Genomic DNA, 22,857 nt, shown 5'->3' with positions numbered 1-22,857 from the left:
CATCAGACCTTGATATTGCATCTCTACTCGGAATGAGCTTCCCATCCTACTGGCAACTACTTCGCCACCAATTTTTGTCTCTACAACTTGAACTCAAGAATAGTCTCTAAAGTTTGGAGAATTTAATGGTTCCATTGTTAACTACTATAGGATCTGCTATTAAGAATCAGTATTTGCTAATAGATTGCCTGCCAAATCCAGTCACTATTTGCTATAAGAAAATGAATTTGGTTTCTTGCACTCTCTATGTTATAGTTAGTTACATGATCTCTTATTTTCACCATGTCTTATAAAACAATAGCTTTGGTTGCAGTGGTGGTATCATGTTCTGGGCAGATACAGTTGGGTCGAAGCATATCTATTTGAGCCTCAAGAAATGGTCAGAAAGGTACGGTAGCTACTTTAAACCATCGAGATATTTGGAAGAAAGAGCCATGAAAGGCATGCCACTGGTAAGAACTAAGAACTCTTATCCTTATTTTAAAGCTTGTTTGAATGGTTCAACAATGTAATTGCATTCATAATGCACATTAAGTTTCAACTCAATCCAATGTTTATACCATATTGATAAAAAATATGGATCGATCTTCATGATTTGCATGAATAAAGTATGGAATATAACTGTCAGATTAAATACACAAATCGTGAAGAAAAAATTACAAAAGCATCAAATTAAATTAGTTTTATACTAATGTGATATCTACATTCCAACTCTTTTTTTTTCTTTTGCAGAGTGTTGCAGTAGAAGCAAAATCATCTCTAAAATCGAACTCAAAGTTGTAGTCCGACAAAATAATGGCGATGATTGGATGAAAATCAGTGTAATACATAAGTCTACTTATTGCACGCAAAACTTAAAAAAGGAAAAAGAAATTGGTGTTTGTCCTAGTTTTTGCTAGGATTCAGTTAATTTTTGTAAGGCTAGTTTCTGCTTAGTTTATTTTGTAAGGTTATATATATAGCTAAGAATGTTTCAATTTCTATGCATCAAATTTCTCCCATACTTCAGTTTTTATAAGCTTTCTTTTATTTAAAGCATTTTGGTATGAAGAGGGTTGTTTTGCTTTCTTTTATTCCAAATGTCATACCAAAATATGACTTTTAAAATATTTGATGAAGACAAAAGTTATATGCAAAGTTGCAAAGTTGCGGTTTCTACTTGTGCGTTTGGTGGTGGAGATGATCTTTATCAACCTATAGGAATGTCAGAGGCATCATTTAAAAAGGTGAGATCGTAAATGATACTGAAGACTTACTTTCAGGATTAGATGTTCAAGATTTTGAATCTTTGCTTAACTTGTGCTCTTTGTTGATGTAGGTTTGCTATGTTCAAGATTTTCTGCTTCTACAGAATGGAAGAATCGATTATGGTGAATTTGTTGCCATGGTACTAATTTTCAGTTTGTTGGCAGATTGTATAGCAGATCCAGAATATGATGACTCATGACAAAAGCGATTGGGAAACGATTTTGGTTCGCCGCATGCTCCAGGACGGGTTACTTGATGTTGTTTGTTTGAAGCATTAGAGAGATGCTGTTGGTTTATGGAATGCCATAGGTTTTGTAAAACTTTGAGGAGTGTGGAAGTGTTAAAGTTATTCAAAATTAACAAGCTCACTATAAAGCAACAAATTTATATTAGATTCCCATAATATACTTGCTGCATAAATGCCTTTGATTTCCATAAGTTCATATTTAAAGTTGGAATTTATAAATGTTTCAATGAGTATATGCTACCACAGTTTATAGTATCATATATTATGATTTGAGTAAATTCATATAAGAATATTAATTATTAAGAATTTTATTAAATTATATATTTTAATTGTAATAAATTTAATAATAATTATGTTAATTTATATTTTACAAGATCATATATTATGATTTGAGTAAATTCATATAAGAATATTAATTATTAAGAATTTTATTAAATTATATATTTTAATTATAATATATTTAATAATAATTATGTTTAAATATGATTAAATTATTTATTATTGATATTAATAATCTTATTAAAATTTAAATAACAATAACAATAATAATTTACCAAAACAAATTTCGCTAATTATTAAGAATTTGATTAAATTATATATTTTAATTATAATATATTTAATAATAATTATGTTTAAATATGATTAAATTATTTATTATTGATAATAATAATCTTATTAAAATTTAAATAACAATAACAATAATCATTTACCAAAATAAATTTATGCTAAGGGTATTCTAGTTATTTTAGTTTTTTCCATTATGCTATTACACCTCTATTCCATTCAACCAAACACAAGATTACTATTACGCCTCTATTCCATTACATTCAACCAAACAGTTGATTTGCTATTACACCTCTATTCCATTACACCTCTAATCCAATACAGCGAACCAAACGTGTCCTAAGTAATCAACTAGGTACCAATTTTGGGCGTATCGAGGGTGCTAATCCTTCCTCGTGCGTAATCGACTCCCAAACCCGTTTCTCTGAATTTCGTGGACCAAAATCGTTGTTTTAATAAAATTAAATCGTTTATTAAAAACAACCACTTTTTGAGGTGATCCGATCACACCTCATCAAAAAGGATCGGTGGCGACTCCCGTTTTCGTTTTCATTTTTCAAAACCCAAGTCGACCCCGTTTTTCACCTAAAAAATGGTGTCAACAAGATGTATTGGTACAAGTAAGTTAGTAGCAAAAAATGAATAGTAGTAGAGACTTCTAGCGGTAGAAGTATGTCAAAACAGGGTCCCTCCCTTATTTGACTTGTTTTGACCCTTGGAGACCTAATTTTGATCCCGGTTATCTTTGAATACCTAGAACTCGATTAAAAATGTTTTAATTGATTTGAATTTGATTTTAGTCAATAAGAATGTTTTGTAAATAATGATAAAAGCGAAACTTCGTGTTTGATGTTGAATGAAAACTAATTCTAGTTGATTTGATTAATAACCTTGACTTGTTTTCAAGTAGTTCTAAAGTGTTTGAATGTTGAACTTGTCTATTTTGAATTAAATAGTTTGTTTAATATGACAAATGCTTGATGTTTGAGTTGAGTTTAAAAGAAAAGTTAATCCTAATTATTTTGGTAATAGATGTAGTATTTTTCATTCAGACCTAACGATCGGATCGAATGTGGAGTGTCGAAACCACCTTTTTGAAAACAAAAATAGTGCCGACTTAAAAAATGAAAATTGGAGTCGCCACCAATCTTTTATTGAGGTGTGATAGGATCACCTTAAAAATGATTTTGGTCTAAAAGTTTTTAAAAAAATAGTCAGTTACGTATGAAGAAGGATTAGCACCCTCATAACGCCCAAAATTGGTACCGAATTGATTATTTAATGTCTTAAAGTCGAATTTCAAAAATTCAAAAATATTAAAAACGATCCCCCTTTTATTAATGATATATCTTTAAAAAAATTGTATAAATTTGAACATATGTAGAAATGCCTTCTCATCCTGAGACAACAAAATGTCGTATCCCGTAAGTTAGGATGCAACATTTGAATTCCCAAGCATAAGCTAACCTTTAAAACCCTTTATTGAAACTTTGTGTTTTTGAAAACTAAAAATGTTTGGCCATCTTGGTTCAATGAGGAAATCGAAACCCCGTAAGTTAGAGCACGATTCTTCGAAGTTCTAAAGACGACACATGAGTTTGCTTTTATTTAAAAAAAAACCTCATCTCTAGATAACGAAATATCATATCCAATGAGTTAGGAGACAATGTTCCGAATTCCCGAGATAAACTTTGATTTGAAATTTATACATTTTGATTGATAAAGGATGCTCGGTTACTTAGATTCAACGAGGAAAATTGGAATCCAGTAAGTTAGGACACCATCATCTCGAGGACCCCAAATTCCGAGTATTGTGTTATTTTTGAAAACTTTTTAATAAAAATGCTTTCACTACTTAAACGATATTAAACGTAACCTTTTAAACGAAAAAATATGATGGAACGATAATGTATAACATGGTGTATTAACAGTTGATCATTATTAACGAAACCAGTCATCATTCTGTAAAACATGGTGATGTAAGCCTCGGGGCAATTGGTTCCATTGTATTTTTTAAAGTCTGGCATTTTAAAATTGTAAGGAAATACTAAGTCTAGAACCAAGCTCAGATCTTTAGTGTCGATTCTATGATGACTATCAGCACTTTCCATAGCTTTGAATTTTTCCTCCAACCATTTACATCTGTCCTCCAGCTGCTTTGGCAATTCTGCCTTTGTTTTTTCCTTCTCAGCCATTTCATCAAAGTCGGGTATAACAGGATTAGTTGGGTTATCTCCTGGGTTTGAACCTGATCCAGCTTGAAAGTTCATTGGCATTGAAGCACCGGCCTGAAATTGTTGAGGCCCAATTGTGACGGATGGTTTCCGCGGGTGCATCTCAGCTTGGGTTTGTACATTTGGTGGAGTAAAACCTAGAAGATACAATGACTCCTCACTATCTTCCTCAAGATTGGCCATAGGGCCCTTTCCCTTATCTACTCCTCCAGTTAGTAATTGGGTCAACTGAGACATCATTTTTCTTTGAGATTCCAACATCTTTTCCGTCATATCTTGCTGAATTTTAGTTAGTTGCTCTTGCATTTTGCGTTTGTAGTTGATCTTGCATCTCATTTTGAAATTGTTCAAGATTAACTGAGGAATGATTTTAATCAATTAGGATCTTTTAGTGGACTTTAATGCATATGATGTCATGTAATGCAAATGCATGAAATGAGTGCAAAAAGGTGTTGATTCCGATTCAATTCCATTTAGAAAACTTTACTAGAAATATTTTTTTTTACATAAAATGAATACATGTACAGCCTCACCCTCATAGTCTAGGAGAAAACATCGATCCTTTTCTTCATATCCATATGCTAAGATCAAATCTCATGAACTCTTCCAAGAGATGCCTCTTTTTTACTTGATTCGAGTCGCAACCCATCGTTCACCCGTCCTTGTAATGCTCGTTAGCTTCTTTTCAAAAGGTCAGAACGTTGACGACTCTCGAATAATCTTTGTCTACTTGAATCCTCGAGCAACGAAGAAAAGTCGTGTAGTCCTCTATTAAACTATCACCTTTCTCTTGTTGTGTTTTCTCGGAATATATTCGGACAATTGTATTATCTTCCACTTTATCAAGAAATCCATTTTCCATGACAAGCTCTCTATTTAGCAAATAAACGTGAATCAACACCTCTTTTCTATGATGAAAAATGTAATGCAATCATAACCAAAACAAAACCAAACAAGTTAGTACAAAGCAAAAGCAAGCAAGAAAAAATAAATAGAGCACCTATTTGGGTGACCACTAGGGTTTCGTATGGTACTACCTAGGGTAGGCTCTTAGGGTTTATTATATGCGGTTCGGTCCTAAAAAAAGGTATCGAAACCAGAAGATTCCTCGATCCTCACCCATTATAGGTTCATACAGACCGAGTTCAGTTCAGGGGAATACATTTCCCTGTGACTATACAGAGATGAAAATCTCACGAAAGCATAGGTACGGATGTATCCCGAAAGTGATCAACTATCCTATACAGAGGTGAAAACCTCACGAAGGACTAGTTTCTCACTCCCACTTAAGAGGCTGTAACCGAACGATTATGCAATGTAATATGCGGAGATTAAAAGACTCAAACTAATAAAGCAAACATATCAAAATGATGCATACCATAAAAATGTGATGAGAGGATTGTAATTTTAAGTCAAATTTTCAACTTTCGACAAAAAAAATGGAAACTAATCAATTTGTGGCTCAACTCTCAAAACCAGTCCCCAGCGGAGTCGCCAAGCTGTCGAAACCACCTTTTTGAAAACAAAAATAGTGTTGACTTAAAAAATGAAAATTGGAGTTGCCACTGATCTTTTATTGAGGTGTGATCGGATCACCTTAAAAATGATTTTGGTCTACGAATTAAAAAAAAAAAGGGTTCCGGAGTCAGTTACGTATGAGGAAGGATTAGTACCCTCATAACGCCCAAAATTGGTACCGAATTGATTATTTAATGTCTTAAAGTCGAATTTTGAAAATTCAAAAATATTAAAAACGATCCCCCTTTTATTAATGATATATCTTTAAAAAAATTGTATAAATTTGAACATATGTAGAAAGGCCTTCTCGTCCTGAGGCAACAAAATGTCGTCTCTCGTAAGTTAGGATGCAGCATTTGAATTCCCAAGCATAAGCTAACCTTTAAAACCCTTTATTGAAACTTTGTGTATTTGAAAACTAAAAATGTTTGGCCATATTGGTTCAATGAGGAAATCGAAACCCCGTAAGTTAGAGCACGATTCTTCGAAGTTCCAAAGACGACATATGAGTTTGCTTTTATTTAAAAAAAAAACCTCGTCTTTAGATAACGAAATATCATATCCAATGAGTTAGGACACGATGTTTCAAATTCCCGAGATAAACTTTGATTTGAAATTTATACGTTTTGATTGAAAAAGGATACTCGGTTATTTAGATTCAACGAGAAAAATTGGAATCCAGTAAGTTAGGACACCATCATCTCGAGGACCCTAAATTTCGAGTATTGCGTTTGTCGAAACCGTTTTTTGAAAAACAAAAATTTAGTTGTTGACGTAAAAAAAACAAAAACTGGAGTCACCATCGATCCTTTATTAAGGTGTGATTGGTTCACCTCAAAAATTACTTTGGTCTACGAATTTTGAGAAAACGAGTTCGGAAGTCGGTTACGTACGAGGAAGGGTTAGCACCCTCGTAACGCCCAAAATCGGTACCAAATTGATTATTTGATGTCTTAGTGTCGAGGGCTAAAATTTTTTTTAAAACAACTCAAATGATGAAATCTGAAAAGAATCGAGTCCCAATACGTTAGGGTACAATTTCTCAAAATCTCCAAACTTTGAATATCGCTTTTATCTTATGCGAAAATCTTCATTTTGAGAAAATAATATGTCACGCCCAATACATTAGGACACAACAAGTTAAGTTCCCGAAAATGATTTTTATACTCATGTATTTTGAATAAAGAATATTCTCAGTTATTTAAAATTATCAAAGAAAATCGAAACCCAATACGTTAGGGCTCAATTTCCTTGAAAATCTCAAACTTTGAATATTGCTTTGATTTAAAAAACTTTGAATCAAGGGAAAATGATTTTGATAAATTGATGAAACCAAAATATCTTTCCCAAAGGATACGTTAAAAAGTTAATGTACAATATAAAACAAATACTTCAATTTAAAATATACATGTATGAGTATTTACAAAATATATAAATTCAAGCACAACATACAAGTAAGTTTGAAAATATGTGTGTGCATATATTTAACACACATATACAAATATACATATAAAAAGAAGGAATGAAATATACCAATAAAAAACTAACAAAAAAATGCATGTATATGTATTTGAAAATTGTGAAAATAAAATAAAAATAGAAAAAGTATGTATATGTGTATATATTTACAAAATAAAAATGTATAAGTGTAAGTATTGGTAAATCATGAAAATACATATATGTATATTAAAATACTTATATATGTACAATATGTATATAAAATAATGGAGTATATAAAATAATAAGGAAATATTTATAATAATTTAAAAATATAAAAAAGGATATTTATAGAAAATGAATGTATTTTTTGAATGGTAAAATATGGAAAACACGTGTATTTTGAAATAGGTATGTATACATATATATATATGTTAAAAAGGGTAAAAATAATAAAAAATCATACGTATATGCATATTTATAAAAGTAAAAACTAAAACATAATAGTATATATATACGTATATAGAGGTAAAAGAAATAAAATAAAAATAAAAACTGTATGAAATATATACAAGTACATACACTACATACAAATGCATATATGTACATATAAAAAAATGCGCAATATAGAAATGATATTGATAATAAATAAATAAATGGTATAATGATAATAATATAAAAAAGAAAAAACAAAAGAAAATAATAAAAAAATAGCTTGAAATGGACTAAATTGAACTAAAACGAAAAAAATGGGGTAGATTTTGAATGAATTAAAAAGGCTGGACCAACTCGAACGCGCGCATAACAGTGGGGGACCAAAAGAGAAATTATCCCCGCCTTCCAAAACCCTACGCATCGGGGGGTCAAATTGAAACAAAAATTAAATATGCGGCTCAATTTAAAAAGAAACAAAAGAGTTTAATTGAAACGCAACGCAAAAAAGGGGACTAAACGCGACATTTCCCCATTCAGGCTAGAACGCGCGGATCCTCCCCTCCGGGTCGGGTCACCGCGCGGGTCTGGCCCCTTCAAAACGGCGCCGTTTGGTTTTTAATATTTAAAACAGTTTCCCTTCTCTCTTTTTTTTTTTAAAATCTGTAGCCAACAAAATAAAAGGAAAAAAAATCCCCTCTTTTTCGTTATTTTATTGTTGTCGTTGGCTGTTTGTTGCTGTAGGTTCGCGCGTGACGTGCACGGGGTGGGTGCTACGACAGAGGCTCGCAAAGAGGGGCGGCAATTGCGGCGGGTGGTGGTTTTTTCTGTTTAGGGTTTCTGCTGTATTTTTTTTAGGCTAAGTTTGGGTTAATGTTTGAGCCATTTTGGGTTTTAGATGTAGTTGGGCTGCTTGTTGGGCTTTGAAAAAAAACTGGACTTTATTTATTTATTTGGTTTATGCATGCGGGCCCAGGTAAATTGGGCTTATTACATCGTTATTTTTGAAAACTTTTGAATAAAAATGCTTTCGCTACTTAAACGATATTAAACGTAACATTTTAAACGAATAAAATGCGATGGAACGATAATGTATAACGCGGAATGATAAATCATAAGCCAAAATATATACTAATGAACACAAATAATCAATCAATACCAATAAGCAATACAATACACATGAGGGCAATAATCTTACATTATATACCATGCAAATACTAACATTTAAAAGCTAATGAATTAAAAGTCAATTTTGACAGAAATACCAAACAAATTAACACAAATAAAATGTAATAAGTTTTAAAATAACTAAAAACAAATAACATGAAAGAAGAGAAATTATAATCAGCAAATTATAAATTAAAATAAATTTAAAATAAATAATATATACATATATGAAAGTTTGAAATAAATCAAAAATAGAGTTAAAAATAAATACTACATAAAATAATAGTATCTAAATAAATTTTAAAATAAATATTATATAAGAAGAAAATCCAAATACATAAAATAATATACATATATTAACGGCATCGTTTTGAGGCCATCGAAGCAACCCTAAACGACGTCGTTTCTTACACAGTACATAACCCATTTTAAAACCCTAAATCAGCAGCCACTTATCAGTTTTAAAACAAACTAAAAAAAAACTAAATGCCTCCGCCTCCCAAAATGCCGTTTCAACTCAAAAACCCCCACCCATCTTCTCCGATTTGAACAGAGCAGCTGAGGGTTTCGACGGCGCACTACAAAGGTAAGATTCTCCTCTCTTTTTCTTTTTTAATCCGCAATAAAAAAAATCAAAGGAAAAAAAAGAAAAAAAATAGAAATCGGAAAATCACCTTTAAAAATTCACTGCTATATGTTCTCTTTTTTTTTTATTGATTTTTTCCGAATCCCTTTACAAATTTTCGATCGGCCTTTATATAGCCGAAAATAAAATTACAAATAATAAAAAAAAATCATTTGTTATTTGATGGCCCTTTTTTTTCTATTATTTTGCTTCTCTTTTCTTGTTGCGTCTGTTGCAGGTAGATGGCCAGTTGGCGTGGAGGTGCGCGTGGATCTGGCGCAGCGTGCATGGGGCTGGTGCGTGCGGAGGAGGAACGGCGCCTAGACTGTTCCAGAAACCTAGGGGTTTCTGGAATTTTGATGTAATTGGGCTATGGGTTTTGGGCCTAGGTATTGGGTTAGGCTTAGGTTTTTTATTTTAGGCTGTTTGGGTATGGTATTTCGGCTAATTTGGGTTGAAATTTAGGCCTATTTATTTGTAATTGGACCTTTATTGTATCTGGACTTTTAATTGGACATTTCTATTAATTTTTTGATTCGGCTTTTTAAATTTGGTTAATATTGGGCCAGGCCAAAATTGGCCTATTACATGGAGTACTACATGACTAGACATGATTGAAAGGTTTGGACGTGGTTTTTTTCAGTTTAATGTACTGTTTAAGGAGACCTTGAATGTAACAGGTTTTGACATGAATTTGCCTTGGGTAGGTTCCGTTGGGATTTGATTGTAGTCAGATGGCTTCCAAGTTGGGTGAGCTCTTGGCTGGGTGAATCCTTTTGTTGGGATAGTTATTTTTGCAATCCGCTTTTGATTGAGGTAAAGATAATTTTCAAGAGAAGATGATTTGAATATGCTAAAAATCATTGTTCAGGGACTGCAATGAAAAACACTTACATTTATTTAATATATTGTATTTCAACAAAATCTTCAGATACAATGAAAGAATTTGTATGTTAAAATTAAAATGGCATAGATTTAATATATGAATAAATACACGACCTTAAACATTACGGGGATGGAAACCATAAATTCTAACGTCTTTGGAAATTAAAGACCTTAATGGACACAGTAAAGATGGATGCAAACAAAACAGTGAATCCAAGAATTACGGCAGCGACAACTCCCAGGAATTCATGTCTGAAACCATATCGACTTCTCAAATATTGTTCCACTGTTTGACCAACAAAGTCTCCATCTTCAAGGGCTGATTCCACGTCTCCAAATTGTGAAACAAACAATCCGTACAGGGTCCATGCTACTGGACAAACCCAATAGTACCATCGCCACCATACAGGCATGCTCTGCAAAATTCAACAAGTTTTAACTTTTCAAAAATCTATATAAACTTGAAAATTGGAGAATCACATGATGAAAAGAAAAAAAAAAAGCTTACCGGTCGTGGGATGATGAACCCTGAAAAGACGTTCCATAATCCGTAGAATGCAGCAGAAACAATCGATGCTATGTGGTGGTTTGGCGTAACAGAAACAGCCATCATGCCATAGAAGGTGAAGTACAAGAAGGTAAAGTACATGAAGAAGAGATACCAAAAGAACTTTGCAGCAGTCCATTCGAATCCAATCATAGCATAGACTATAAGGCCATACGTAGTAGCTTGAATAAAAATGTAAGGCATCTCGATAATAACCTGCAATTTACAAAAATGGAAGTTTGTGTAACTTTCTTAACTGTTTCGAAACTTTAACAAGTTTCCCAAATTACCGAAATTTACCTGCGAAATGGCATATGGCATGGCAGAATACATTCCAGCAGCTCTTTCTCGATAAAAGACCGTTCTTTCAACAGCAACAACAGGCTGCACAGATGAAGAATTTTGGATACCAAGGAAAAGAACAGCAGAATACATTGAACCCATAGCATTGGTCAGATCTTGTCCTTTATTCCTGTAATTCCACAATGTGACAATTAGATATATCAAGTTGATCGAAACCAACATTGAAGCATCTACTTTTGTGGTTTTGACTTGTAGCTTACATTTTCGAGCCAAGGTCCCAGAACATTGTCCCAAACATCAATGCTATTACAGCTGTAAAAAGAAATCGAACAGCGGTATATGGCGGGTTGCGCCAATATGACCAGTGTTGCTTCCATAAGCAAGCTGCACACTGAATCAAGAATGACTGAGAGTACTGAGTTGGAAAATAGAGTTCCTTTGAACCAGCAGCAGGCTTGCTTAAATCTTCAATAAGAGCTTTGTTTCTCCTGAACAGATATACATTAGTATCAAATTTGAGTTAGCTATCTCAGATGTCGATCTCGTGTTGAATTAAAGTAATTAGTTGAATCATCGTATAAATTTTTGTTGCAAGGTCAAGTATGAGTATCTATCATTACCTGTGTAGATCCGAGTTTTTGTAGATATCGGCGAAATCAACACCTAAAGCTAATTCTTGTGCTGTTGTGGTAACTTCTAACATCCAAGTCGCTGGATTGTATCCTTCTTTAATTTTGCTAACTCCTTGAATTCCCTATAGAAAGGTGAACACTATAGTGTTAGATGAATAAATTATATTAAACCATGCAATTTAAGGTCCTTCATTTCATCTTACCTCAAAATACTTAATAAGATGTTTAGAATGGTGTCCTAATGGCCCGACATATATTTCCTCTCCTCCTCGCTTCATAAGGAATAACTGCAATTCCATGTTCTATTTAGATATAAACTCATACAAAGAACCAACAAAAGCACAATAAATTCTTTTTGAATTGAATTTCAAGTTCCTTACCTCATCAAATGCTTCAAATATGTCAATACTTGGCTGATGGATAGTACACACAACTGTTCTTCCAGTGTCTACTGTGTTCCTAACTGTTCTCATAACAATTGCTGCAGCTCTCGCATCAAGCCCTGAAGTTGGCTCATCCATGAAAATGATCGAAGGGTTTGCTACAAGCTCTACTGCAATCGTAAGCCTTTTTCGTTGCTCAGTTGATAAACCATTTACACCAGGTAAACCAACCAGTGCTTGCCTTAACGAATTCAATTCCACGAGTTCCATGACTTCCTCAATGAACATCTGAAACAAAAGTATTAACTTAAGCCATACCAAAATGATCATTTGGAAAAATGGGTTATTTTGTGGGACTCTATCAGTAGGCAATTAAGGGGTGTCAAAACTAAAAACTTCTTGACTTCAATAGGTCCTTGGAGTTTGAGATCGGATTGTGTTTATTGGATTATCGTAGTAAAAACCACTAAACATATATCAAAGAAGATTTAGAGACATGAAATAGCTTAAAGTTTCATGAATGCCAACCTTTCTAGTTTCAGCTTCAACGTCAGCAGATAATCGAAGCCAAGCAGAATACAGCAAAGACTCGTACACGGTGACATGAGGAGAGTGAATATCATTTTGTTCACAGTATCCAGATATTCGAGCAAATGTTTCTTGTTTCTTCTGGAAACCTGAAACTGTGATGTTCCCATCTATATAACCACCTGTTTTTCTACCAGCAAGCACATCCATAAGAGTGGTTTTACCCGCACCACTAACACCCATTAAAGCTGTAAGAACGCCTGGTCTGAAAGCACCACTAACACCCTTCAGTAGCACCAATCTATCTTCAGTAATACCTTGTTGTTTCATTTCCTGAAATGTCCCAAATGAATCGAACAAACTTTTATATATGTGGACCACATTAACAGCAAACAGAATATAATCCAACCGTTGAACATATATGGAATTTATACATGGAACCTTAAGTTACCTGTGGCATATCAACAGAATAAACAACGTTATCAAATGTGATGGAATGTGGCTCAAATGGAAGAACCATTCCCCTTTTCTTGATAGCAATGTCCCCGACGGTTGCCTCTGTCACAGACGAGGACTTCGATGAGATGCTTCTTTGAACCTCCTCTTGAATCTCTGCATATCAAATGGATTAGTATTCTACACAATGCCATGTAAACAAAAACCCTAAAAGAAATATAGGCGAGCTATAATACCTAAGTTAGTTACACGATTTGAGCTGCTTTCATTGTTTGTTAACTGAATGCTTCCTCCAACTCCATTGGTTTGTTCATTGCTTTCCGTTTGTTCTGATATTACGGCCCTTGAACTCCCAAATGCTGCATAATTATTTGATAAAATGTAAAAGATTAGCTCTCCTTTATGAAGAGGAATAAGTTTTAAATAAACAAAGCTATACTCACGTTTTAGATAGGTAAGAGCCACAGTGAAACAAAAGTTCAACAATATTATGAAACCAATCAATCCTCCTGCTCCTATCCAATACCATTTTGGTTCATGGAAGAAATCCCTGGAATTCAAAACATCGATTCCTGCTGGTTCTGTTGAACCCGGAAGAGACTTTAATACAAAAGAAGCTATAATCAGATGATTGTTCTGAGATCAAAGCAAAACTATAAACATTGCAAATTTAAAGTCTTACATGACTCCACTGGTGCCCACGGAACTCATTAACCATCAATGCGGATTGTCCATACATCAGAGGAGAAATCCAATAACCCCATATCCACCAACTCTTTATGTCATCTATGACATTAACAAAAGAAAATGGATTAGAGAAAAAAAGTTAAGTTTGATGTCTAGTGATTTGTCTAAGACTTATCATACCTTTTGCCAAGATAAAGCCACTCAATGCAAAAAGTATGAGCAAAGCAAATGAGCCAAAAGTATTAGCAACAATCATGTTTCTAGCAGATGCTGCGATGAAGCGAAACAACCCCGAAGACATCTGGTTAACGAGGAGGAGTATGAAGTATTGCCTAAATAGCCTGCATTAGACAAGTTGCATACACATCAATTTTGGATCACGATTTAATAAGCTACTATATAAATATGTACACTGCTACTTAAGGTTTCATTTGAAACTTTTATTGCCGTTTCATTTGTTTACCTTTCAACATTCGGATCAAATCCGATGACATAATAGGTAAGAAATACCCATATAGCAACTTCTATAAATGAGATTGGAATCTTGAGTATCCATCTTGGTAAAGCATATGCCCATGCAGGAAAGAATAAGAGGTCTCTTTGCTTGAAAAAGACAGGAAGCTTAGCAACGGTCATAGAAATCTCAGAGAATCCATTAAACATGATCATAATCAAGCCAAAAAAAATTGCCCCCATATAGATTCCTCCGTCAGCAATTGAATCTCGGTTCATCTCAGTCCTAAAAAAGAGAGTCATAGTAACTATTGCCATAACTGTAAGCTAGTACAGAAAGAAAAAAAAAAAAAGGAAGTCAGTCGTTGTCATGTAATATAAACCATAACAATTACAGCGATAGAATTAATTGTCCTTGGCACTCACCTGCATAAATATGAAGATGTAGACAAAAGAATTTCTCTTCATCAACAGAAACTCCCTTAAGACGTTAGCTTTCAGCAACTCCCACTTTCCAACACCATATTTTTTGGTTGTCAAAGCAGCGGGGTGACTCCTTGCTTTCTCAAATGGAGTTCGAAGTTCATCTTCAAGTTGCAATCCAACATGGAAAGATTGGAATGCCTCAGCAAACTCATCGGCCGTGACAAACCTGTAAGGTTGATCTCTACGTACCCAATATTGCATTTGATCTTTCCTTGACGTAACCTACAATGAAGAAGTCAGGTAATGTGATAGAAGATGAACTTTGTCCGAATAAAAGAAAGAAAGAAAACCAATGTCGAGACATACTTCTTGCAAGAAGTCCGCAACGCCTTTTCTTTCAGGACATCTGAAGCCCATAGATTCGAAAAAACTCAGAACGTGTTCACGAGGACCCTGATATACTATCCGACCATCGGAAAGGAGAATAATGTCATCAAAAAGGTCATAAGCCTCTGGAGCTGGTTGAAGAAGAGAAATGACTGCAGTTCCATTAAGGATATGAACAGTTTGCTTGAGGGAGTTTACAATCTGGAAAGTTGTGGAGCTGTCCAGACCAGTAGATATCTCATCCATAAACAGTGCCTTTGCTGGTCCAACCAGCATTTCACCTAATTGCATTGACAGAAATGGATTTCATGATAAAAAATTGAGCCTACTTTGGTAATGGAATCACTGGTTTAATTGATTTTATCAATTACCTGTTGTGACACGCTTCTTTTGTCCACCAGATATACCCCTTAACATTTCATCTCCTACCATAGTGTCTGCACATACTTCCAGTCCTAAAATCTAAAAGTTTCATGCCAAAGGAGTTCAATGAGTATATATATTTATCTTAGTTCTGGGATATCTTTTAGATTCCTTTAACATTACCTTTAGAATGTAATCTGTGATAACATTTACTTCCTGACCTTCAGTTGCTGCTGCCTAATATTTTAAAGGTGAAATGAATCAACAACACAGGTTTAATTCTTTCTACAATTGAAACGTAAAAATAATATTCATTACTTCTTACCTTCATGAAGACATCAATATCGGGATCAGGTTTAATATTTGCTTGTTTCTCTCTTCTTGACAATTCTGCCAACATATCTGTAAACATCCAAAACAATAAAATTTCATGCTTTGTAATATAAAAAATGTCAAACAATAAATCAAACAAAACTAACCATAACGATCTCCAACCCCTTGGCATCTTGCAGAAAAGGCCAAAGTTTCCCTCACTGTCATTTCTCCTATATGAAGATCATGTTGACTGATATACGCAGCTGTTCTTTGGGGCACAAACTCATTCATCTCATGCCCATTGTATGTTACTGTCCCAGAAAACTGAAAGAGAATTTTACTTGATAGAAATAAAATCAAAGACAACATCCAATGCATTGAACCAAAGTGAACTTTTGTAGAGCACCTTGAGAGCAGTATCAAGCTTTCCAGCTAAAGCCAACAAGAGAGTGGTTTTCCCAGAACTTGGAGGACCCAAAAGCAATGTCATCCTGAAGCAATAAAACTTGATTAATTTCATGATACCCAAAATTTAAATTTAATAGTAAAAATTAAATCTTCATGTTACCTGCCAGGTTTAATGATTCCACTGACGTCTTTGAGGATTGTCAGCTTTTTCTTTCTACTAGAAAGAATTCCCATCTCAACCAATAAGCTCTTTAATCACAATACAAATTGAAATGTCAGGAAACAAACATTAAGGTAATGTGTTTCAGCTACTTTTGATCAATATTTGCTTGTAGCAATATTTTATTATTTTAAAATTAACTTTTAATGTTTTTATAATTACTTTTAAAATTAAAATATAAATATTAAATTAATTTATTGAATCTAATTAATAATTATAAAATTTATATTATACACATGTATTTTAGATATATTTGAATATATATATATATAAATAATATGTAATCTATTAAGAAATTAAAATAGACTATTTATATGTAAAAAAATCGAAATGGTACACCAAAGCACACCACCGATAGTATTAGGATATACAATACTTAATACCTTGTGTTTAGAACACGAGAAAAAATCTTTTTTTTAAAAAATTAGATTTTTAATTTTAAAATTTTAAAATTTTAAAATGAATTTTAAAATTAAAATTGAGCTCGGATTTCCTTAAATCCAAATATAAATTTTATTGTATATCCAAACAAAAATTTGAAATTAAAAACGAAATATAATTTTTTTCCAAAATCTTGAATTCCAAACATATCATAAAATAGGAAAATGTAAATGAGACCTACCTCAAATATGTTAGTGACGAAATTAATAATTGTAGGCAAAGCATTGCTTCCTACGTAAGCTTGAGCATCAATATTTAGATGTTGGAATCTGACTTCAATAGTGGGAACTTCGATGCCAACCCTGAGGAATTCCGTTGCAAAACATTGGCATCATGTTTAGTTGAATGTAAATTTGTCATTGTAAACATATTTATTGGATATTCTTTAATCACCATTTAATTAAGTAAACAAATGTAATACACATTTTTATCCTATTTTATTTCCATAGAATATTCATCAATTCTCCCTTTATTCATTATTCAAAAGTCAACATTTGACTTATTATTTAAGGATGTTCATTATATTACTGAGATCGTAGCCTTGATTCACAACTATATCTACGTGATAGTTTAAATGAGTGGGTGTGAGTATACAAATTTGAGAATCTATTCATAAAAAAAAACCCTAATTTCATACCTTTGGATACGATTCTTGAGCTTGAGTAAGAACTTCTCATTATCTTCCTCAGCAACTTTGACCAACCTCTCAAGCAAAGCCTTCCTCTCTTGCCATCCAATATCGAAAACATCGATTTCATTGGCACCACCTTGAGAGCTTGCCAATAGACCTTTCCTTAAACGAGCTACGGTGGGTAGTTTCTCAAGTGCAGCCCACTTTAAAGCTTCTTCATCATCTTCATCTCGAGAAGATCTTGAGAAAACTTCGATGCCATTGTTTCTCCATATCGAAGAACTACCAGACCGTATACTTCTCCCTAAACTAGTACTCGCTTTATAAATATCACCCCCCTCCATTACCCAAAACAATATCTCTCGGAGCTCGAAATCAAAGAATAAAAAACGAATGAATAATAATTATATTTAGGGATTTGTTTCTGGTATGAAGTTAAAAGGGAGAGTTTGATGTTTGGCATATATAGAAGGATTACGGGCGACTACAACGCATGGCTGCTGGCGGCTCTTTCAAATGTCAAACTTCAAAATTTTCCAAGTTCTTTCTTTTGCATGGATTGAATTATGGAATATTTTTTGTTTTTCCTTTTCTTTTTAACTGTTAAAATGTAATTTTTCCCCTAAATTTGTTTAAAACTATCTAATTGGTATCTGAATTTTTTTTAAATCGATACTTAAACTTGTATTCCGTCACCCATATTGTTAGTATCTCTGCACTAACACTCTTAATTTGTGCCAATGTGGCACTTATGGTGGCATTAATAGAGGTAATATAAAGTATGCATAATATAATTAAAATGTAAATATTATATTAGGATAAGCTTTTGGTTAAGAGGTAAAGCTAATTTTTGTCAATATAATTAGTGTAGGTTTAGATTTCACCACTTGCAAGTTTTTCATTGGCTTTTTTTAACAAAAAAATTAAAGTATCATAGAATAAAATAATTTATTTTACTTACAAAAGAATATTTTATAATTTCTCTAATCGGATTGGTACTTTATTAACTTGTGACACTAACTCAATAGATGCTTAAATAATAAGATAGATTATTTTTAATATTATTAGAAAAACCTAAATTACAAAATAATCATAATAATACTAGTCCTTAATATAAGCCTTTTCAACTCATCTTGATGTGAAAGAGAAAATCCATAAGACTCCCATGCCACTTGTCTTTTTCTTTGAAATTGAATGGCTTCTAGATAAATCCTTAATTTAAGACTTTTCAACTCATCTTTATGTGAAAGCGAAAATCCAAGAGACTCCCATGTCACTCTTCATCTATTTCAATAATATATAATTACAAATTTGAAAAAACAAATCAACTGCAGAAAATATCTTTTATTTTCTATTCTATTATTAAAATTTCTATTTAAAAATAATTATAATGTTTAATTTAAAATCATTAATTAAAAAATAAAATAAAATAGAAATTATGATAATTATATATTTAAAATAATTATAATTTAATAGAAGTTTCTCTGATGAGTGGTTTTGCTAGAATAGGCAACAATGAAATCACCATTTTAGTAAATGATGTGGAGAAGGGTAGTGACATTGATCCACAAAAGGCTCAGCAAGCTCTTGAAATAGTGGAAGCTAACTTGAGGAAAGTTGAAGGCAAGAGGCAAACAATTTAGGCAAATCTAGCTCTTAGACGGGCTAGGACACGAGTCGAGGCTATCAACGCGATTTCGTAACGAGTTGGTTAATCGAAAGAATTTCCGTAGAAATAGAACTTCCGTTTATACATCCCATTTTGATTCCGTCGATTGAATAGAATCAAATACAATCAAAAGTGGAATCAGATTTTGATCTAACAAGAAAATTGAAAACGGAAACAGAATAGGATGAAAAAGATAGAAAATCAATAAAAGAAGATGTGTAGAAAAACTTGTTAGACATTGATGGTCACTAAACTAACTATAATTAAGACAAATGAAAGCGCACCTATCAATCAATAGTATTGCCATGGTGAGTAGGGAATATCGTATCCACAATAACTAAAAGTACTAATAATTACTATTTTTCTATTATTTAGCCGATAAATTGGGATGATTGTTTTAATCTAAATTTAATAATCTAAATTAACTAAGAACGCGACAGAGAATGAATTAGGAAAATATTTGAAGATAACCAAAGAGAAAGATAATACACAGGAAAGAATCCACCCAGACTTCACTTATTATTCCGAATCTAAATTAAATAATTTATTCACTTGTGTCTTGATCAGTAAAAATCCTTAAATTATGTTAATAGCTCTTTCGAAAGTAAGAACAACTGACTCTAGGTTGATTAATCGAAATCTCTTTCTAATTAAAACTCCTGTTGTTGCATTAACTAAATCTATGGATTCCTCTTGTAAGACCCAAATTTTGCCCGGGGCCCAATAAGACCCAAACAAATTAATTAAAACCCAAACCTCAAATCAGACCAAATATACATAGTCCATTTATAGCAGACCCAATATGACCCAAAGGCCAAAGAAAACCTAACAACCCTAGCCCACAAAACTAAAAAATACCAGCCAAAAGAAAACCCTAGCTAGTCGTCGCTCCTGCCCTAGCCTCTGCTCCCAACTGCCACCACCTGCTCCGCCACTCCCCTGCCACTTGTGCCACTTGCACCTGCAAAAAGAAATCAGAGGAAGTGACAACAAAAATTTAAAAGTGTAAAAAGATGGCTATAAAAGCCATTTGAACCGAATGTAAAAGGGGGATTTTTCTTTGAAATAAAAAAGAGATTCAAGCACAAAAATAGCAAAAACCAAAGCAGGTCGAAAAAAACTAGAAACATGCGAAAGGTCATTTTTTTATTTTCGTTTTTTAAAACTGTTTATATTCAACTTTTTTTTATTTCCCTTTGTTTTTAAAAACTAAATATATAAAAAAAAGGAAAAAGAAAAAGGAAACGGAAACTTACAGGCGTCGACCACCGTGACACAATGAGGCGCCATGAGCTGACAACAGCCCCCTTCACGAATTCGGGCTTCGCCAAAGATGGGGAGAGACTTTTTAGTATTTTTTTTGAAACAGTGGTTAAATTTTTTTTTGTCAAAAAAAAAACTAATATAAATAGGCCTGCAAAACGACACCATTTTGGGCAGGCCTCTCAGGTACCAAAAAGGCGTCGTTTTGGCTCAACCCGCGCGTCGACCCGATCCAACCCAGGGGATCCGCGATTTTTCAAGTTTTGGGTTATTTACCCTTTTAATCCTTCCACTTTTTAATGGTTTTACAATCAAGTACTTTTAGTTGTTTTTAAATTTTACCCCTTAATTCTTCTGCGATTTCAATTTAGTCCTTTCTTGAACAACGCCATTTTGGAAGGGAAGGAAAATTTTCTCTTTTAGTCCTTCCTTGTTATTCGCACGTTCAAAATGGTCCATCCTTTTATTTTATTCCTGATTTTGCCCAAATCTTTGTTTTAAAATTCGAATTAGTCCTTTTTTGTTATCTTGTTAATTAATCTAGTTATATTATACTTGTATTTTCTTTTTATATTTACTTATTCATTACTATTAAATTATTATGTTATATTATTAGTTTTGTAATATTATTATTATTAGATTTCATTTATATTTATTATTTGCTATCCTATTATTTTTAATAAACTCAAACCTAATATTAAATATTTCAGTTTAAATCATATTTTTATTCTGTAAACATATTATTTAGTTTAAATCATTTTTTATTTTATTGTAAGATTTATTTTTTAATTAGCTTTTTCACTAGCTTTCAAATATTAATGTTAATATTTATATAATGTGTGATGTGAGATTATTGCCCTTATGTGTATTGTATTGCTTATTTGTACTTATCGATTATTTGTCATCCATTAGAATTTTTTTTTTTGGTTTACAAATTATTACTTCGCATTGCATATTATCATTTCTATCATGCTTTATTTGCTCAAAAATTATGTTTAATATGGTTTAAGTTTTGGGAATCATTTTATTCAAAAGCTTTCAAGATAACGCAATATTCGGTATTTGGGATCTTCGAGAGGATTGAGCCCTAACGTATTGGGTTCCAATTTTTCTCGTTGAATCCAAATAATCGAGAATATTCTTTAATCAAAACACATAAATAAAAAGCTCATTATTAGGGAATTCGATATGTTGTGTCCTAACGCATTGGATATGACATGTTGTTTTCTCGAGATGAGGATTTTTCTAAAAAATAATAAAGGCAATATTCAATATTTGGAATTCTGAGAAATTGTGCCCTAACGTATTGAGCTATGATTTCTTCATCTGACTTAAACAATTGAATATCCTTTTAAATTTTATTGCATGAGTTTTTAGGACAAGCTCATTTTTGAGTAGGTGAAATATCATGCCCTAACTCATTGGGTGTGACATTTCTCTCTCCGAAATGAGAGGGTCTTAACGGGTAATTTGATTTATACAAGTTTTTTAATACAAGGATCGTATTTTAAAATCTTTACACATTTTTATATTAAGACACTAATTAATCAACTAGGTACCAATTTATTGGGCGTTACGAGGATGCTAATCTTTTCTCGTGCGTAACCGACTCCCGAACCCGTCTTTCTAAATTTTGTAGACCAAAAAAACATTGTTTTAATAAATCAAACCGATTATTAAAAATAACCATTTCTGAGGTGACCCGATCACACCTCATCAAAAAGGATTGGTGGCGACTCTCATCTTCATTTTTATTTTCAAGATTAAAGTCGACCTCGTTTATAAAAATAGTTTCGACACCTCTATTAGATTTGACTCTAATCCGGTAGATTTATGTCGTCCTATCTCTAGGATTGCATTGTAACAGCCCAATTTTCAGTAGTGTCAGAACAGTGATTTGAGATCACTAAATCCGATGAAAAAGTTAGAAAATTTATTAATTAATAATTATAAGTTAAGCGTGATTTTAGAAATATTTCTAAAATTAGTGAATTTTGCGATTTAAAATAAATTATTAGGTAAATTGGGTCAAAAACGAGGTATCGAGACCTCAATATTATAAACTAAGTCGTAAATATTTTTATAAATATTTACGAGTGTCATTAGGTAGTATTAAAGTTTCGTTAAGAAATTTTAATGTTTCGATGGTTAATTGATTAAAAAGATCTAATTAAAAATAGATTTACGGGACTCCGCTTCGATAAATCGACTTGTAAATATTTATTATAAATATTTAAGAAGTTATTTGTGTAGTTAATTAGGTGAATTTGACTTAATTAGGATTAATTGTAAAAAAGGACTAAATTGAAGTAGGGTAAAAGTTGAATAATAGATTAAAAAGTTAAAAGGGCCAAATAGGCAATTATGCCTTTTTCTAAAGTTGAGTCG

At 32.6% G+C, this 22,857-nt stretch overlaps 1 protein-coding gene and 1 long non-coding RNA gene across 2 annotated transcripts; one reads left to right on the top strand and one right to left on the bottom strand.

Moving 5' to 3' along the window:
• Nucleotides 1-9,287: 9,287 nt before the first annotated feature.
• Nucleotides 9,288-10,021, top strand: LOC105786042 (uncharacterized). The gene is made up of 2 exons (XR_001131304.2): nt 9,288-9,433; nt 9,711-10,021. It is a non-coding gene; the product is annotated as an uncharacterized LOC105786042 (long non-coding RNA).
• Nucleotides 10,022-10,347: 326 nt separating this feature from the next.
• Nucleotides 10,348-18,061, bottom strand: LOC105786034 (pleiotropic drug resistance protein 1). Its single transcript, XM_012612285.2, has 24 exons — nt 17,544-18,061; nt 17,088-17,208; nt 16,406-16,494; nt 16,244-16,328; nt 16,002-16,161; nt 15,848-15,924; nt 15,706-15,759; nt 15,531-15,621; nt 15,139-15,440; nt 14,773-15,054; nt 14,357-14,673; nt 14,074-14,234; nt 13,889-13,992; nt 13,650-13,806; nt 13,443-13,565; nt 13,202-13,362; nt 12,751-13,083; nt 12,220-12,510; nt 12,043-12,126; nt 11,828-11,961; nt 11,468-11,695; nt 11,205-11,376; nt 10,866-11,120; nt 10,348-10,773 (listed from the first exon to the last, which is right to left on the bottom strand). Exons 1-24 carry the CDS (start codon nt 17,879-17,881, stop codon nt 10,504-10,506), a joined length of 4,389 nt encoding a protein of 1,462 aa, XP_012467739.1. The 5' UTR covers nt 17,882-18,061; the 3' UTR covers nt 10,348-10,503.
• Between the last annotated feature and the right edge of the window lie 4,796 nt (nt 18,062-22,857).

This window comes from Gossypium raimondii, chromosome 7, assembly GCF_025698545.1.
Source record: "Gossypium raimondii isolate GPD5lz chromosome 7, ASM2569854v1, whole genome shotgun sequence".
Classification (NCBI taxonomy): Eukaryota; Viridiplantae; Streptophyta; class Magnoliopsida; order Malvales; family Malvaceae; genus Gossypium; species Gossypium raimondii.
Note: the sequence above shows the minus strand (reverse complement) of the source record. Positions and strands in the feature narration are given on the sequence as shown.

Coding starts and splice junctions, on each gene's coding strand:
- LOC105786034 (XM_012612285.2), bottom strand. CDS start 17,881: ATGGAGGGGGGTGATATTTATAAAGCGAGTACTAGTTTAGGGAGAAGT. Junction 16,162..16,243: donor AGCTTGATACTGCTCTCAAG/GTGCTCTACAAA, acceptor ATTCTCTTTCAG/TTTTCTGGGACAGTAACATA. Junction 15,441..15,530: donor AAAGAAGCGTGTCACAACAG/GTAATTGATAAA, acceptor CAATGCAATTAG/GTGAAATGCTGGTTGGACCA.